The sequence below is a fragment of the Cyprinus carpio genome, chromosome B5, assembly GCF_018340385.1.
Source record: "Cyprinus carpio isolate SPL01 chromosome B5, ASM1834038v1, whole genome shotgun sequence".
NCBI classification, from domain to species: Eukaryota; Metazoa; Chordata; class Actinopteri; order Cypriniformes; family Cyprinidae; genus Cyprinus; species Cyprinus carpio.
The window spans coordinates 6807072-6824531 of NC_056601.1; the positions used below are offsets into that span (position 1 = coordinate 6807072).

The window sequence follows — 17460 nt, forward strand, 5'->3', positions numbered from 1 at the left end:
TAACACAACGATGCACTCCACTGTGCTGAGCGAGAGCGCTTTTCTGCTGTCTTCATGTGCCATCGTAAACTTACTATTTCATATATATATATATATATATATATATATATATATATATATATATATATATATATATATGTATATATATAAAATATATATTAAAACACTTCAAATTTCTATTATTCAAAAACCTTTATACTAGACCCGGCATTATACAATAAACAGCCAGCCATCACAACAAAATGATGGACTCATTTCATAAAATGTTTCATTCACATAACCTGCATATCATGCCAAAAGAGAGATCCAGGTTTAAAAAATTTGAATCGTTAAAAATTTTCAGGCTATAGTGTCTCCATACTTTGGTTTTGATATTGAAAAATACAGTATTGATAAAAAGAATGTGTAATGTGTAATTTTTTTTTTTTTTATGCATTTAATTTCAGCTTCCACCATTAAATTTTTGTCTTTCAAGGACATACCTTTATACAGCTGTAGGGTAGTTCTCGCTGTAGCACAAATGAAAATGACACTGCTACTTACACCAGTGATGAAAGTAAGTTCAGATAGAATAGCTAAATATGTGGTAGAGTGTTGCTAGAATGTGACTATATTGTTAATGCACTTAACTGTGTATCATTAAATCAATATGAAGTCTAGTTTATACAGTGGTTTATTAACAGTACTGCTTTGAAAGGTTACATATTTAAAGTCAGATGCTTCTGCTTTAGTTACACATTAGATGAAATAGATTCTAATTAGGTAAATGAAAATGTCAGATACATTGGCATTATAAGTTTTTATAAGTGGTTGTGGTATATGGGTATGGTTGTCTGTTTTAGGGGAAGAAATTCCATTAGTTGGAACAAATGAATATAGAATTCTGATATCAGAATTTACTCTTATCATCAAGACTGTCTTGCCTTAAATTGATCTCGCCTGATTATAAATATTAGAGATGGATTCTGACTTCACACTGGAACATGTAATGCTATAAAAGCACTGTCAAACAAGCAGAATTCTGACTTTATGAGTTATTGAACTCTTTTAGTTGAAAAGCTGAAGTCTGATTATGTCACCAGCTGTGACTTGATTTTCTTTTATCACATAGAACATGGTTCACAGATGTGAGTCTTTTTTATCCTGATCATTGAGTGATCATTTTATGTGCGTTGTTTTGGCATTTACAGGTCACGGTCTACAACCCCACCCGAATCTTTCCCCATAAAACTTTCTTGAGAGTTTCTGAAGGTCTTAGATTTTGACACGTTGTGTATTATGTATTCTCAGCATGTAAAAGGTAATGACCCTGCGTGAGCCTTGATGTGTCTCTGGAGACAATATGACTGTTGCACTCTGCCAAAACCTGAAGGAGATCCAACACAACTTCCTGTCATTGCTCAGACTGAATACATCTTCATAATGACACCGGATAATGGAGGAAACAAATGATGATTGCAAAATGAGGACATTATGAGTCTGTGGCAGAACACTGATTTAGCCTGGAGCCTTGAGTTCAAGGTGCACTCAGTAATTTTATCCTCACTAAAAATGTTTTACTTATAAATAAATAAAATGTATAACACTCTTTACAAATTATGTTAAATGATGCACACGAGGTGAAGGCTTCAGATATTATCAGTGACCTACATGGAATGGGTTGTGACTTAATGAGATCACTTTAGGTGTGCAACATAAGCTTATTGTAAATGCGCGTCATTACCTGTTTTTGCAAAACTCCAAAAACTTGCATATACAATTAACTGCAGTATAGCTACAACATCTTCCCTTTTCTTTTCACACAAATTATGAGTATGTGGACAGATTATCGATTTATCAAGACTTATTTTTGCACAATTCCTTAAATAATTCTTTATGACTTTAAAACACTTAACATAGTGTGTGATTTGTAAACTAACACATTTTCACATTTGCATCACATGAGCAGCATTTGTATGGCCTTTCCTATAAAGACTTGTAGAAGCAAAATGGCATGATTGCTTTAGCATATGCATTTTTATCTCATGTTTGAGCTCAATATTTTATATGACATTTTTAATGTGTCTTTGTGTTTTTAGGTCTGCTTATTTTTGGTTTTTGGTCTATAAAATCATCTACAATGATTTTATCTTGGAATTTTGCATATGCGATTTTGCATAGATTTGCACAGTATTGAATACTATTTTATAAGATTCTTGTGATTAATGATAATAGCAGCATTGTAAAATTGTATCTTAAAAGGGTTCAGTCTAAAATGACAAACCAGCGCTGCTTCCAAACCTGTATGATTTTCTTCTGTGGATGACAGATAGAGAAACTGATCATGTAGCTGCTCTTTTTTTTCAGTGCTAGTGGATCAGGATAATCAGGCTCCCAAAAGGACAAAAAGCATTATAAAAACATCGAAAAATTAGTTCACTGTAAAATGAATGCACTGTATTTCAAAGCCTGTGTAAGTCATGGCTAAGTCAAAGCCTGTGTAAGTCATGCCAGTTTGGGTCATTATTCACAGACATCTTGCTTGAAGAGCAGTTTGGACATTGTGATACAACGCCTTTTGTGTTCATGTTTCAAATGACATAAGGATGAGTATGTGATTATGGACTTTTCGTTTTTGTGAAACTATTCCTTGAAAGTCAAGTTACTGATCAATGTGCCACACTGAAGTCACGATCAGATGCCCAAATGAAAGAATTAATACATAATGGAAGTATTAAGTTTGCCTGTTGCCTCCTACAGTGTCTGCAATTGCTCCAGCACTCTGCCGTCTGACCCTCTAGCAGTGACTCATCAGTCTTTTTGAATAATGCTTCTCAATATAGGCCTAGAAGCTTGCAGGGTAAGACCCTTGATGATGAGGAGGAGAGTAGTAAAAAACATGACAAGCTACTTAAGGTACTAGAGTGGAAACTCATTAAAAAGTGCAGTTCCTTATGCAAGCCCCATCTGCCCCCATCCTTGACTCAAAAATGCAAACCAGTGTTTTGTTACAATGAAGAACTGTTTACATAGAGAAATTTGATCTTTTGTAATGTGAATACCAGAGAGGTCTTACCTCGCATTGCCATTTTACCTTTATTTTCTCTCTCTCTCTCTATATATATACATTTACCGGCCACTTAATAGGTACACCTATTCAATTGCTTGGTAACACAAATTGCTAATCAGCCAATCACATGTCAGAAACTCAATGCATTTAGGCATCTAAATGTGGTGAAGACAACATGCTGAAGTTCAAACCGTGCATCAGAATGGGGAAGAAAGGGGATTTAAGCGACTTTGAACGTGGAATGGTTGTTGGTGCCAGATGTGCTGGTCTTTGTATATAAAAAACTGCTGATCTACTGAGATTTTCATGCACAACAATCTCTAGGGTTTACAGAGAATGGTCCGAAAAAGAGAAAATATCCAGTGAGCAGCAGTTGTGTGGACGAAAATGCCTTGTTGATGTCAGAGGTCAGAGGAGAATGGGCAGACTGGTTAGAGATGATAGAAAGGCAACAATAACTCAAATAACCACTCGTTACAACCAAGGTATGTAGAATACCATCTATGAACGCACAACACGTCCAACCCTGAAGCAGATGGGCTACAGCTGCAGAAGACCAAACCGGGTGCTGCTCCTGTCATAAGAACAGGAAACGGAGGCTACAATTTGCACAGGCTCACCAAAATTGGACAATAAAAGATTGGAAAAACATTGCCTGGTCTGATGAGTCTCGATTTCTGCTGAAATGGTAGGGTCAGAATTTGACGTAAAGAACATGAAAGCATGGATCCATCCTGCCTTGTCTCAACGGCTCAGGCTGGTGGTGATGGTGTAATGATGTGGGGGATATTTTCTTGGCACACTTTGGGCCCTTTAGTAGTGATTGAGTGTTTCCTTCCTGCCTTGTACTACCTGAGTATTGTTGCTGACCATATCCATCCCTTTATGACTACAGTGTACCCATCTTCTGATGGCTACTTCCAGCAGGATAATGCAATGTCACAAAGCTCAAATCATCTCTGACTGGTTTCTTGAACATGACAATGAGTTCACTTTACTCAAAGGGCCTCCACAGTCACCAGATCTCAATCCAATAGAGCAGCTTTGGGATGTGGTGGAGTGGGAGATTCGTATCATGGATGTGCAGCCGACAAATCTGCAGCAACTGCATGATGCTATCATGTCAATATGGATCAAAATCTCTGAGGAATGTTTCCAACACCTTGTTGAATCTATGCCACGAAGAAGTAAGGCAGTTCTGAAGGCAAAAGGGGGTCCAACCCGGTGCTAGTAAGGTGTACCTAATAAAGTGGCCGGTGAGTGTGTATATATATATATATATATATATATATATATATATATATATATATATATATATATATATATATTTGTGTATGTAGAACATCATTTGAATTATGTAAAGATAATAAACCATTCGCTTGAGTGGTTGTGTTTTTTGCTTGATGTTCAAATACACCCTGGAAATGAAAAAATAACTGAAGGACAATGTTTGTGTCTCAAGGATGTTTCAGACATTCATCATGCATTGTCCTTCATACAGCCTCTTTTAGTTAAACCTGAATGAGTTTTGAATCACACTGAAGTTCCTACAGACCTGACATGCCTGAATAGTAATTAGATGTAAATAGAAGAACACTTGAAGAGAGTTTGGAAGAGGACAGACTGATTGGCTGTAAAGAGTGTTTTAGTGCTTATTCCCTCTTCAGCAAAGCTGAATTAATAAAAATTCAGATAAACTGTAAAAGCTTATGGCGTCCTTTGGGCATGCAAAAGTCCTTAAAGCGAGTTCTGCTGCTGTGGTGCTCCTAGATTTTCAATTTGGAGTGAATTTTCTATTACAAAGTGGTTAGAAAGACAAAAAGAACAAAACTTTGGATATGCATGGCAATTTTAATGCTTTATTTAAAGTATGAGAGGCACTTTTTTTAGCTTTTTTATTTTATCAGATAAGTTTGATAAACTATTTACCTAACAGAATTATTTATTAATATTATCTAACTCAGTGTTGGCTAAATATACAACTTTTGTTCACGGTTCACAGCTTTAATTGGCTCAGTTGTTCCTATTAAATGTTGATGTCTATCCAATGTTTATTGCTAGAAAATAAAATCAAAAGGTCAACAATATGTATAAATTTTTTCATGTTGTACAAACTATGCAGTGTTGATAGCCGATAGCCGAAAGACTTCCCCTTCCTAAATTTGCATAAAAGGCCAAAACCTTCATTAACTCTTTCTCATTAATGCATTTTATGTTATGGTTTACCACCACAAGCAAAAGATGGAAGGTAGAGATAATGGCCAGAAGATCATAAGCAATGACTAATGAATATGCAGGAGCTGCTAAATGACTCCAGTGTCCTCAGAGAATCAGTAGCTTCCCCTAAATCAAGGTTCTCTGAGTCGTGTTTTTAATGATTCGGTAGACTGCAGACGTGACAGTTTTCATCATTGTATTATTTATGCAGTATAAAAAGAGTTGTGAGCACATTTTTCTGTCAGTGTATTTTTTATTGTTTTGTATTCATTTTTATTTGATTTAGCTAAATGTGTTGACTATTTTAATTGTTGGCCAAAGGGGTCTAGTGTATATCTCAAGCAGTCTAGTGTAATGCTAATGATATCATTTTTTGATTCTCAAGAATGGCATGCATTGATAACTTAGAATGCAGTGTAACCTGCTTTGAGTAAAGCATCTGCCAAATGCATGCATTTGTTTAAATTTATTTATTTATTTATTCACACTACCACTAAAAATATTTCTGAAAGAAGTATCTAACCAAGGCTGCATTTATTTAATCAAAAAGAGTTAAAATAATATTATGAAAATGTATTACAATTTAAAATAACAGTATTCGGTAACTCCTTAGAATAAGGTTCTATTAGTTAATGTTAGTTAACTATTTTAGTTAACATGAACTAAGCAAGAACAATCCTTCTACAGCATTTATTAATCTTAATTAATGTTAATTTCAACATTTACTAATGCATTATTCAAATCAAAAGTTGTGCTTGTTAACATTAGTTAATGCATTGTGAATTAGCATGAACTAACAATGTATTTTCATTAACTAACATTGATAAAGATTAATAAATACAGTAATAAATGTATTGTTCATTGTTTGTTCATGTTAATTAATACATTAACTAACATTAACTAATGGAACCTTATTCTAAAGGGTTACCCAGTTTTCTTTAAATAATAATAAATAATATATTTCAAAATGTTATTTATTCTTGTGATGGCAAAGCTAAATTTTCAACAGCCTTTACACTCGTGTCACAGTGCCATGATCCTTTAGAAAATCATTCTCATATGTTGGTTTTGTGCTCAAGAAACATTTTTTTTATTATAATTTTTGTTGAAAACGGATTTGCTGCTTAATATATTTTTGTGAAAACACTTTTTTAAGATTTTTTGATTAGTAGAAAATTTATTTGAAATAGTAATAGAATATATATTTTGTAAAATAATTGTACATACTGTCACATGCATCAATTTTAATTCATCCTTGCTGATAAAATAAAAGTATATATATAAAAATATATATATACATCTACTGACCCTAAATATATTTTATTTGTATCAAAATAAATAATGGTGTGGTTTCTCTTGCAGTTATCAATGATATATACATTTTTATCTTTTTGGTTTTTCATTTTGTCTACTAGTGCCCAATCAGAGGAAAGGTGTGAGATTCTGTTAGGGCCAGAGATCACGTATGGACCTCCGGGGCTAAACCTGTCCTATCCTGTTGCCATGACGATAGCTCATTGTGCTGAAGTCAGCGCTGAAAACTGGAACATTAAACTCAAGAGACAAACCAAGGACAACAAGTGGGAGGTAGGAACAAAGACATGACTTCTGTGTTTTTTTACAGCAAATTTATTTTAAATACTTTTCTGTGTGATAGCCTGTCATAAGCATGCCAGATTGAAAACATTCTTAATTATTAGCGATGGGCCAATATAGTACAATGCACTGGCAACCTTTGTCAAAATAACATTTAAAAAATGATTTGACAATTTACTCAGTTAAATATATACCGCCACCCCCTGATGATTAAACGTTTATGTTGCCATTTAGATACATTTATGAAGTCGTTTGATACAGTTAACCTGGCAACATGTGCCATGAACCAATTATGAGTGAAATTCATTTGAACCACATCCTGTAAAAGCTCATGGGAGCCTTTGAGGCGTGCATGTTTTAAAATGTGTTGATTAGGGCGATTGTGCGCTCTTGACAACAAGAGATCCAGGGACAGCAGTTCCTCAGAGGAGGCTACGGCAGTGAAGTGCTCAAGGAAAAAACAATTACAGTCTGTAATAGCTGGGGAGACACACAGTTCATGGCAGTCAAACAGCAGGAGCATCGGGACAAGGCGTCCCATCAGACCCAAGATATATCGATCTGGTTGTGCTAGAGGACCACCTGAAATAAGAGCTGACACGAGGCAATCAGGACAGGAGTCATGGACGGGACCTCCCTCCTGACCCGACTACAATCACTCACATTTGTCCTAGTCTCATGTGTTTTACTCTGGTGTCAGCCTCTGAAAACCTAAAACTGTCATCACGGTTTGAAAGTTGATGTATTAATGAAAGCTTACCGTAGCGGCACAGAGTTTGTTTATTGTGAGCCACTAGCATTATTGAAGGTGATTAGATAATAACCTTCTTTTTGTGTCAGACCACCAGCCTGAGTCATTATTTAGATGAATTTCACATTGTTCCAAAGCATGGTACTTATCCTTGAGATTACAACCAGCAGTCCTCACGAAAATGCATTTGCTGACAGTTTTTCCCTGGCTTTTAACAGTTTTATTTGAACCAGTGACAGCTCCAGTGTCGGTGATGACTGAAGTAATTACATAAAAACTGCTGGTTAAATCACACACTTGTCAAAGAAAGACTGCAGTAGTACGAATTTCTATCCCTTCCACATGCGCCACATACTTTATCAGTTGACAAAGAGTGTTTTTTTTCTGATGATGTCATTCTGTTTGATATTTATGTTGCTTTGAAGAGCTGCAGTCACATAAATAAATGGTCGTCTGTCAGAAAAATGAAAAGAACCTGTATTGTATGAATGTCTGTGCTTGACTTGATGTTAGCCTAACCTTGTCAAAGAAATACAGAGGTGACCTCGCTGATGCGTGATTTGTGAGTGATTCTAAGTCAGTGTGGCAGAATGAATTTAGCTTTTTCCACTGATCACTGGCAAAAATATGGGCTGAGCTGAGATTATTTCACATGCTGAGGTGAGAAAAAAATCTTGCAGTAGTCTGTATGAAGATGGTTTCTTTGAAGGCTTTCATTCCAATGAGAAACCTCTTAGAATTTAAAGCTACATTTATGAGATGTTTTCTGGGGAGTATCATTTCACTTTGAACTTTTTCATAGCACTGGGCACCAAAACAAATTCACTGCATCCTACATCTTGGTGAAATTATCATTAAAATAAAAAATCATATGTACCATTACATATTATAGTCTCATTTACTATGTTAGAATTAGACTTTGTAGACAGCTCTTTGACGTGCTCAGCGTCTGATAATCTTGTTAACTGATAAAGAACTGACAAGGTTAATTAACTTTTATTGCTAATGTTTACTACGTTTTTATTGTGACAGAAAGAAAAGGCTGCTCAGTTAAAGGGATAGTTCACCAGGATGAATTTCCCCTTTATGGAACAAAAAAGGGTATATTTTAAATAATGTACTGGTGGCTCTTCTCCATGGAATTACGATAAGCTTCAAGCCTCAAGCTTCAAAACTGGCATAAAATCTCCTTAAAGGGATATTTCACCCAGAAATGAAAATTCTATCATCATTTACTTCTATTATCATTTACATCCTCAAGTTACTTAAAATCTTGTTGTCTTGTGTTTGAAGAAGGTTACCATTGACTTGCATTGTATGGACCAAAAAAAAAAATTATGCAGGTTATAATGCATGATGGTCGGAGAATTAAAAAAAAAAGATATTTAATTATTTTTTAACTTATAACTTGTCCCTTTAAAGTTCATACATCTTGTGAACTATATATTTCATACAATGAATACAAGTATTCATTAGAAAGTTTATAAAAAGGTCAATATTTTGAAAGAGTCACTTTACCATGATTTGATCACCTCTTTCTTGGTTCACAGGAAATAATGTCAGTAGACGATGAATCAACCTCCTGCTATTGCCTGATGGACTCGCATAGCTGTCACTTGTTGCTGGATCAGCCGGGCTGTTATGCACTAGTGGGGGAACCCATCACTGATGCTGCCATAAAGAGACTAAGGATTGCTGTGTTCGGCAGTGTGGAGGCCTCCTCCATTGACTACAGCTTGCGAGTGCACTGTGTAGACGACACACCGCATGCCTTTCAGGTGACAGCAGGACAGTGAATGTGGTTGTAATCACATTACTTTAATAGAGTGCAACAATCTGAAAGTAAAAATCCCATTCATTTCTGTAGGGGAACTGATTATTAATGATAACTTACTGAGCTACAATAAGTGAAAATGTGACGTGATATACAGCCAAGTATGGTGACCCATAATTCATGCTTTGCCTTTAACCCATCCAAAGTGCACACACACAGCAGTGAACAGACACACACCGTGAACACACACCCGGAGCAGTGGGCAGCCATTTATGATGCGGCGCCCGGGGAGCAGTTGGGGGTTCGGTGCCTTGCTCAAGGGCACCTCAGTCGTGGTATTGCCATCCCGAGACTCAAACCCACAACCTTAGGGTTAGGAGTCAAACTCTCTAACCACTAGGCCACAACTTCCCCCAAGATAGTCAGTAATGTAGGCTTTTGTTAGGCCACATTTGTTAAACATATTTAATTTAATTTATTTATTATTCATCATGTTATCAACTGATTTCTTAGTGAAAACCACATTTATCCATGATTCTAGTTTTATATAGTGCTCCGTTGTTTTTAATATGGATATCATTGAAAATGCTTCTTGGGATTGTAGTTCACCCAAAAATACCAATTTTATGAGAATATACTTATCCTGAGGCCATCCAAAATCATTTAAAATACTTTTCAAATACTTTTTTGCTTCAAATCAAAGTTTCTAAATTGTGCTTCACCTTGTAGCAAGGGTGGTTTGGTTCATGGCTTATAACTCTTAAAGACGTTTTTTTTCCCCTATGGGGAAAACTTGGCTGCTGAAAAAGTAGGCAGGTACTGTAGCATTCTATATTTAAATATCTATAAGAACATTTATGTATTTTAATGTAAATCTGTGGTGCATCACAAGAAGATCATAGTAATGCTGGACTGCATTTGCAGTAGGGTCCAAAAGTCTGAGACCACTGGTGAAAGAGTGGGTTTAGAATTATGGTTTAATTGTGTGATCAGAATGTCTGCTTTGGTCAGTGCTATTTTCAGACACACAACCAGAGGATACAAAAGTCAAAGTCAATTATTGTTGTCTTGCATGAGTGCTCGGATTCCTGTGATACACACACACATACACACACAAAGAGAACACTCATCTTTGCAATGCAGTGAAACACAAAGCAGTTTTGACAGATGAACACTGCCACGCATGAAATCAAAGAAGCCAGTAATCAATTTAAATTCAATTTTCTTTTCAAAGCTTTAACCAGCACTTTGTTTGAAAGCTCTTTTTTTATATTTCTGAATGTTTATTAGCTGTAGAGCTTTTGTTCCTTCCAAACACTGTACCTTTTTTTAGCTACTCAAAATCAAGTTCAGATAATATTTCTTATATTGAATTTGAACTATAATGGATTGACAAGATGTTTTACACTTTAACTTGGCTTTAGTGTTTTAGCCTTTTTAGCCATTGCAGTATTTCTCTTCTGAACTGGTTAAACATTTAGCACCTCCTAAGCGGAGTAGCTCCAATAGTGTGGTTCTTGCTTATGGTTGTCTAGTCTGTCCACATTTTCTTTCTATACCACTTTCTGCCCTTCCCTATGTTTTCCCCCAGTGTTCTCACTCTGTTTTTCCTGTACTTCCATTTTATACAGAGAGTGGTTACTGCTGAAACCAGTAGAGGAGGTCAGCTTCTTGAGGAGCCCAAGATGCTGTTCTTCAAAGGAAACTGCCTCAGTCTGCAGGTGTCTATCCAGGATATCCCCCAGTTTCTGTGGAGCATCAAACCATTCACCACCTGTCAGGTAACATGCTAAAATTGGTAACCTGCCCTGACCAGTACTGTAATGTACACAACTGTGTTGTAGACATCCGAGGTAAAGCTAGTTTATACACTCTAAAAAAAATTTTTTCTAAAATGATGGATTAAAAAATGACCGCTGCCAGGCTATTTGGCAACCCAGTGTTGGGTAAAAAATGGACAGAACACATGTTGGGTTGTTTTGAACCAACTCGTTTTATACATGAGTTTTCTCATTTTCTCGGGTTTTATACACAGTTTCAGGGTTGTATTTTGACAGTGCTGGGTTAAACAACCTGATGCTGAAGGTTAATCATTTCAAATAATATTAATGTAATCTGTTCTCTGTTATGGACAGGGGCAGTTCATACATTTCAATATGTCAAACAAATAGCATACTAGATCAACATCAGTGGTTGCACCATTTGTTTGGCAGGAAGTGAAGCTTACATATGGTGGCTCTTCGTAGGGCTGGGCGATTTGACATAAAATCAAAACCTCGATTAATTGAACACTTTACCTCAGTTTTGATTATTTTTCTAAAAAAATAAAAATGTATTATTCTTTTGTCCTCATGGTTCATTAAAGGGTTGTAGCGTAAAAATACTCCACTATTAAATGTGGGATTTTTTTTCTAATGAAAGAGTGCATTTCTTATCTTTGTGATTTTAAAATAATTGAAGGAAACAAACTATTTATGGTTATTTATTGAATATTTCGAACAATTGAAATCAATGCTGGCTTGAAAAGAAGACGTCTTATGAAAAAAAAGAGACATTTCAGTTTTATTTTAAAAAGCAAGTTTCCTAAAAAAAAAAAAAAAAACAGAACTTCTCTTGTAAATTAATATTATTTTAAATAATGCAATGTGAAAAGTACAAATGTTTTTAATAATGGATGCATGCAAATAGAAAACTGCTGTTTGAGAGAAAAAGCATGGCACCATCTCATTGATCTTGTCCTCTCAATCTATATGTGTATACTTTAGGTTCCAACTGACTGTTTACACAGAACACGTCTTTGTGTCTAAAACTGCAAGACAGTGCTCAGGAATGGTTTTTAAAAAAGCACAGCGCAGAATGCCTACACCATTGTGTTATGTCAACCTGCTACTGTAAACAAAAGCTCGCAATGCTTGCCTGCCTCCGGGGTCTTCTGATTGGTCCACTGTTTAGGAACTGACATTGATGAGCGGTGCTGCGTGACTGCGTCTAAAAGTTTAAATTCTTTTAACGTGCAACTTACGTGTGAGACACTGCAAAACACACTGGTCATACACATCTGTATAGCGCTGACGCGGTAGTATGTTTTCAAGGGGAAAGTATTAATAGGATTAAAAAACTGAAATAACCGACATTGGAAAATTACATCGGTTACAGGTTCTTAATTTCGCTTTCAATTACTTTTTGATAAATCGTCCAGCCTTAGTTCTTCGTAGCTCTAGTGTATGCTGCATTTGTAGAAGCCCGCAGACATTAGCTGCAAAGCAAATATAAACAAAAAAGGTATCATGTGAGACTAAATGCATTTTCCTGTTTCTACAGTAATAGTTTGATAGGAAAACAATGTAATATAAACCATAATTTCATTTAAGAAGATTCCTCACAAAATTTGTCTGGTTTTGACCAGTTTGGCTACCCAACACTGTGTTACACAGCAACGGAGTTAACCAAAAACTATCCAGCACTTGGGTAAAAAACAATCAAATCACCCAATGAAATGACCTGAAGGGCTGTACCCAGCATTTGGGTTAAGGGAAAAAATAACCCAGAACTTTTGTAGAGTACACATAATATGAGGTAATTTTATGCAATCAAGATTTTTGTTCTGTTTTTTTTTTTTTCTGTTTTTTTTTCTTCTGGTTTTTTTTCAGTCATTTAGCAAGATATTAAAGCTTGTTTTTTGAGAACATAAATTCAATTAAATATTTCTCTTTTTTTAAGCATTAAACTGCCATCTTGATGTTAGATGTATTTACTGGCTAATATTATTTTATTCATTTTTATTATTTAATAAAAACAATTAGCAAGTGAGGTAAGGAAAAATAAACTATTCTCTGAAAACAAGTCTTAATATGCAATTATGCTTCAATTTTGCAAAGTAATTGTGTCATGTTTCAACATTTTTCTAATTTCCAATGCAAAATAAGACAAAAATACAGGGTTTTAAATACACTTTCCTGACTTTTCTGTGCTTTTATGATAAGAGCAGTAAGCCATAAATTTAAATAAAAAAATCTAGTCTGCATATGTGAACTTCTTATAGGAAGCATAGAGTAATAGTTTTAGTTTTCATTCATACAGCACTACAAGTTTCAACTCTGAAGACCGACACTGTCCTACCTAGCGTGCACATACAGAGTGACAAGTGTTTGGTTCTAGGTTTCATCAGTTCAGAGGTGCTTCTGCCTCCTGGAACATGCTTTAAGTATGCCTACTTGAGGGAGAAATTAATCCCGGCATTAAGGCATCTGCTGTCCCATCAAGCATCTCTTCTGCTCAGGGTTCCTATCACTGTTGACATGGAGCATCTCGCAGGTCATTTCAATATGCAGTGCTGGAGAAACAGTACAGAAGAGGTCAAGGACACTCCCTGCAGACGTGCTGCTTCACAGAAATTAATTATACATCAAAGGCAATTGCTTTCCCTTCTGCTGTCCTGCTTCCAGATACGGTGTGTTGTACATAACCCAGCACCGACCCCTATCATCAGAATTAACAGGGATTAGAGTTGGTGTCTCTTTTGTACTGATGGTCTCAAAGACGAGTCTCTTAACACGCATGCTTCCACATTTTTCATGGATCAGACACTTTCGCTGACTCAGCTCTCTGATCTCTCTCTTTCTTCTTCTTCTCTTTATTTCTGGTGTCCTCATCCTGCTGCAGGAATTCTCCTTCACCCAAGTGTGGTATAGTAACCAGCAGCCTGTGCACTGTGCCTTCTCACTGCAGAGACATAGCACCTCAACCACCCAGCTCTCCTGCAAGATCAGTGTGCGGCAGGTCAAAGGTCACGAGCAGATCCTGCAGGTCTACACCACAGTGGGAGAGGTCAGACTGATAATGTCACTGGGTCTAATAACATCTCGGTCTGTCTGTGTCTCAGCCTCATGTTTATTTTTTTCTTTGGAACGAAAAAGGAATTTTAAAGAGTCTTGACATCTTACAAACAAAGACAGTTTTTAGTGAAAGGCTGTCAAGCTCTAAAAAGGAGCACCATGAACAAATTATTAATGATTTCAGTGCAGCTCTCATATCAAATATGCTGCTATTGATATCTAGCCTGTACCATACACTCTTAAAAATAAAGGTTCTTTATTGGCATCTATGGTTCCATGAGGAACGTTTAACATCCATGGAAACGTTCCATTGTGCAGAAGATTCTTACAGTGGAAAAAGTTTCTTTAGTTTATTGAAATGCTCATGCCAAGAACTGCTCACTGAAAAGTTATTTGGGGAGCAAGAATAGTTCTTCTATGGCATCAGTGCTTGAGAAGGTGCCTATTTGGATTCAGAATCACAGTACAGTTAAAGAATAATGTGAATAATGACTTTAAATTCAGTTCCTACTCACTCAAAGTTTGAAATATAGTGCACGAGTTGTGTGGACTATTTTTGTAGTGTTCTATTGTGCTTTTAATGAATTTACAGTTGTTCCAAAAAAAAAAAAAAAAAAACAGTGTACAGGTTTGAAATAACGCAATGAGTTAAAATGGCAGTTTTCATTTTATTTAACTCTTCCCCTAAAAGTTACTGTCATTTGGGGCCAGATTTACTTAAAGCTTGTGCCAGTGAGCTTTTGGCCTAAAAAAAAAAAACTACTGTCAGGATTTAATAAAAAAAAATTTGTGATGAAAAGGTGTGGACAGTTATTTTTGCAGCTGACTTATTGCACATGTATTTGTAAGAGATTCCCTTTTAGTTGCAAAATATATGGGAAGAGAGTATTTATGCAGTCATGCAGTGTGATATACTAAGGTTTTCAGTAGTCAATTTACTGCCATTATTAAATGCCCCCCCAAAATTTGTTTCAACCCATTTTGCGCCTGCCATGGCTGCAATAATAGCTAATTTGCACCATCGCATGCTCCTTGTCAGTAGATCAACCACAATTTTTTAGTACATGGGTAAAAAGTGTTTTTTCAAGTTGCTTTGTAGGTGAAAAAATTACATGTCAAAACCATGTTTTTTTTTTTTTCTTTCAGAGTGAGAAAGAGACGGTCCCATTTTTTATGCAGGCAGACTGCACAGTGACTTCACAGACGGGGGCCAAAGCCTTCAAAATCCCCCTGTCCATACGTCAGCGGATATGCACCACCTTCGATACTGCCAACACCAAGGGCAAGGACTGGCAGCTCTTAGCTCAGAAACTCCACATTCAAAGGTGAGCGCCGGAGAGAGATGTAGCCAAGGCAACAGGACTGATTGAAACTTATTGCAGCAGTGCTCACTTTAACAATGCCCTTGAATAATAAGCTGAGACTGCACTCCACTTTGCTCAATCATTTCACTCAGAACTCATACTCCTCAGGCTTTTCATCTTTATTGAATTCAGATTCTACAATGGTTAGAAGTTAAAGAACCACTAGAGATTTGAGAGATATAAGAGCCACCACCTTCCCTTTATCTATGAAGCCACTGTATGGCACATTGATAGTTTATACAGATTTTTTTTTTTATGTGTAGATGATCTATGAGCTGAATGTAATACAAACCCTAAACTTTACTTTTAAATCTGAACATTTTATTTGTCAGATGGGTCTAAAATGGGTCTATTTAGTTTTCATTATATTATTTTTTTTTATTTTAACAAGATTTGCATCCAAGTAACTCTACAAAAAGAAACCATGCAAATAAAAAGAGAACTGTTAAAATTGAAGACGTTTTTCATTCCTACTAATACATTTGTGCTACTAATACATAAATGCACATAATTGACAATTCATATTTATTTAGAAAGCAAACATCTTGTTACCTTTTCTTGAACCTATGTCACATGACCATTTGAGTTTAGAATTATATTACAACACTGCCATCTACTGGCACATTACAAGTAACAGCACACACGTCATGTATTCATTTCAGCTGTAGTCCTTAAAAACAGCTGAAGGATACATAAGGATTGTCAGAGTCAGGCTATAATGCACATATAATTTAATGAAAATATCATTAAAGGTTATCCAGATGTGTTTGCAAACATTGTCTATGGGATAGAAAGTTGACATATATAATATGATCTTGCTATGTACTCAAATAATGTCATCTTCTCTTGTGAAACCTGCATTTCCTTTTGGCACAGGAACCTGTCCTACTTTACCAAGCAGAAGAGTCCCTCTGCTGTCATTCTCAGTCTCTGGGAGGCCAGGCATCAGGACAGTGGAGATCTTGACTCCCTTGCAAGTGCTTTGGAGGAGATCGGAAAGATCCACTGTAAAAGTCTGCCTCAGAGTCCAGATGACAAAGAAACAGACTTTACGTTTTGAGGGACTACTGAAGACAACATGTACTCCACCCGGTGCAATTCCCTAGCATCTTCAATTTAGAGTCCAAGCGGAGCCAGTTGAGGCATATCCAGTCTGACAGAAGACTCAGACAAGATGCGACCAATCAGAAGGTTTCACATATCTGTACATGTGCGAAGGAAGGATGATTGGTATTAATTTGGCACGGATTCAACAGCTTCAAAATGCTTTTCTAAAAGTGCCAAGCCATCACAACTTTCCTAAAATTCCGCCTTAGCCTTTCCTTGGTGTTTATGATTTTATTATAAGTACTATTATTATTGTGTGGGATTAATTGGTGGCCAGACTGGGCTTTTCTTGAGCATTCCTTGTGTCAGCGTCATAATTAAAGGAATAGTCCATCCAAAAATGAAAATTCTATCATCATTTACTCACCCTCATGTTGTTCCAAAACCGTATGACTTTGGAACTAGTGCTGTCAAATGATTAATTGCAATTAATCACATCCAATATAAAAGTTTTTGTTTACATAATATATGTGTGTGTACTGTGTATATTTATTATGCATATATAAATACATACACATGCAGTATATATTTTGAAAATATTTACATGTATTCATTTATATTCATATCATTTATATTATATCTAAATATCGTTAATATGTAAACATATTTTTCTTAAATATATACATGCATGTGTATGTATTTATATATATACAGTACATAATAAATATACACAGGACACACACATATATTATGTAAACAAAAACGTTTATTTTGGATGCGATTAATCACGATTAATCATTTGACAGCACTATTAGGAACATAAAAGA

At 35.8% G+C, this 17460-nt stretch overlaps 1 protein-coding gene across 5 annotated transcripts in view; it reads left to right on the top strand.

The window, feature by feature from the left end:
• Positions 1–17125, top strand: part of unc5db (unc-5 netrin receptor Db) — a 137735-nt gene extending 120610 nt beyond the window's left edge. For 4 of the 5 annotated variants that reach the window (XM_042723956.1, XM_042723955.1, XM_042723959.1 and 1 more), the window contains exons 12-17: positions 6682–6853; positions 9164–9391; positions 11019–11168; positions 14050–14214; positions 15369–15547; positions 16463–17125. In XM_042723956.1, the coding sequence (XP_042579890.1) occupies positions 6682–6853; positions 9164–9391; positions 11019–11168; positions 14050–14214; positions 15369–15547; positions 16463–16646 (1078 nt within the window). In that variant the 3' untranslated portion in view covers positions 16647–17125. The remainder of the gene's footprint in view (positions 1–6681; positions 6854–9163; positions 9392–11018; positions 11169–14049; positions 14215–15368; positions 15548–16462) is intronic. The other variant, XM_042723957.1, reaches the window with a different exon arrangement.
• The last annotated feature ends 335 nt before the right edge of the window (positions 17126–17460 follow it).